Source organism: Palaemon carinicauda, chromosome 25 (genome assembly GCF_036898095.1).
Source record: "Palaemon carinicauda isolate YSFRI2023 chromosome 25, ASM3689809v2, whole genome shotgun sequence".
In the NCBI taxonomy this organism is placed as follows: domain Eukaryota; kingdom Metazoa; phylum Arthropoda; class Malacostraca; order Decapoda; family Palaemonidae; genus Palaemon; species Palaemon carinicauda.
The window spans coordinates 51,198,775-51,200,701 of NC_090749.1; the positions used below are offsets into that span (position 1 = coordinate 51,198,775).

The 1,927-nt window shown below is 40.6% G+C and overlaps 1 protein-coding gene across 1 annotated transcript in view; it reads left to right on the forward strand.

The window, feature by feature from the left end:
* LOC137619017 (uncharacterized) overlaps window positions 1–1,656 on the forward strand; it is a 160,446-nt gene extending 158,790 nt beyond the window's left edge. The window contains 1 exon segment of the mRNA XM_068349216.1: window positions 635–1,656. Within this exon segment, the coding sequence (XP_068205317.1) occupies window positions 635–1,656 (1,022 nt within the window).
* Window positions 1,657–1,927: the final 271 nt, after the last annotated feature.

Below are 1,927 nucleotides of genomic sequence, written 5' to 3' on the forward strand. Positions count from 1 at the left end.
TCGGTTGGAGTAGTTGATTTACCTTTGGTGAGATAGAGAGTGTGTCCAAATCAGCTATCTTGTTCATATGTGACTTGAAATTGGAAAACCTAATTTTCAGATGGCACAGATGGACAAACTTCTCTCTGGAGGCAATGGTTCCTAGAAGCTTTATCCACATTTACAGTGACATGTGTTTTGATGTTTTGTATCTATGTAGCAAAAGAAGATAAGACTTTTATGATCATCTTCGACAAAAAAGTCAAGAATTGTTTCTATTATCATTCCTAAATATAGAATCTTCTGAGATTTAACAATGACTACAAACCCCGAAAACCTGATTAAACAAATTTGTTGAGCTTGAACCCTCTCTAATGACTTGCTTAGCCAATCATCTAGGTACAAAATAACTTGTAGTCCCAGTAACCGTAACTATTTGCGATGGTGGCCAGTATGCTAGTGAACACCTGTGGTGCTGTCCTATACTCTAGGCTACTGTATATTCTTTAGCTAAAACAGTCATTCAACTTTTTTCATAAAAAATCACAATTTTTATAATGCAAAATATTTGTAAGTTTCAGCAAAATTGTCAAGCAGAGTATTTGTATGAAATAACCATTTCTTGTTATCATCATTAACTCTTGATTATTTTCAGAGCTGTTGACTACATTTTCTCCTGGACCTGTCGTAGTAACTCAAGTGACATCCGGTCGGTCTTCAATAAGGTCATCACCGCTGCCTCGCCGTTCCTCTACCCGCAGTGCTCCTGGAGGAACATCCCCAAGACGACACCGACCAAGAACACCTTCAGTGCGTGGAGGACCTGTCCACGTTGTGGAAGTGGAATCTGACAGCATCACGACTCCAAGAGTGGAGATCGAATCTCCATCAAAATCATTAGCATCTATACGAATGAGCTTGAGAGGAGACACCTCTGAGGTGCGTCAATCGCCTCCATTATCTCTGCCCTGTGATACTCTAGAACCGCCAGCTACACCAGCTCCGAACGAAATGTCCCAGAGCCTTCTACCTACAGATTTTCAACTTCACTCTGCATCCACTCCTCATCTTTTGCCTCAGACTTACGTTACATCTCCTATTCAAGCTCTTCCTCAGCCGTTAGCAATAGACCCAGCCCATTCGGTGCAACTTCATGCAGAATCTCCGATAAACACAGTATCTTATACGACCCAACACATCAGCCTTACAACCCAAGCTGGCACAGTTCCACAGACGTTAGTTCCATCGAATATATTCACGACGCCTCATCCTTACAATACAGCACCCCAGATCTGCACAGCACCACAAGTTCACGTTGTGACGGCGGCCCCCGATATCATCACCTCTCAGGCTCCCCCTACTCAAACCCAGATCCAGAATACGCCTCAGATTCATATTGAATCTGAGGACCACTTAGTTTCACACATCCAGGAAGCACCTCAAGTTCTGAGAGTACATGAACCACTAATGCATCCCGAAGCATTGCAGCAGCAACAGCAAATCGCTCAGGAAGCGTCTGCAGTACAATCTGGAGGTGAAATAACCACTGCACCCCAACATCACCCCACCACACCCATTACGAAACAACGTAGCTCACCTGATACTGGTTTAATAAAATTTTATCCTACTTTTCGATACATGTGCTATTCATTATCCTTATTCATTGCCAAATCATAATCCTGTGAAACTAACAATCAATAGACATATGGAAATCAAATCACTTAATCAATAGACATAAGGAAATTAAATTACTTACTGGTATTTACAAAATAAATCTGTTTGCAGCCTATTCATCTTAGGCAAAGCATGGATGAATATGATCCATTTTTAAAAAGAGATCTTTGAGAATAACAAATTATATACATATATGGGTCCCTTCTAAAACAGTGTCAAGATATAGCAAAATATTATCTTTAACTCAAAACCTGATTTTATTTGAGTATGTACC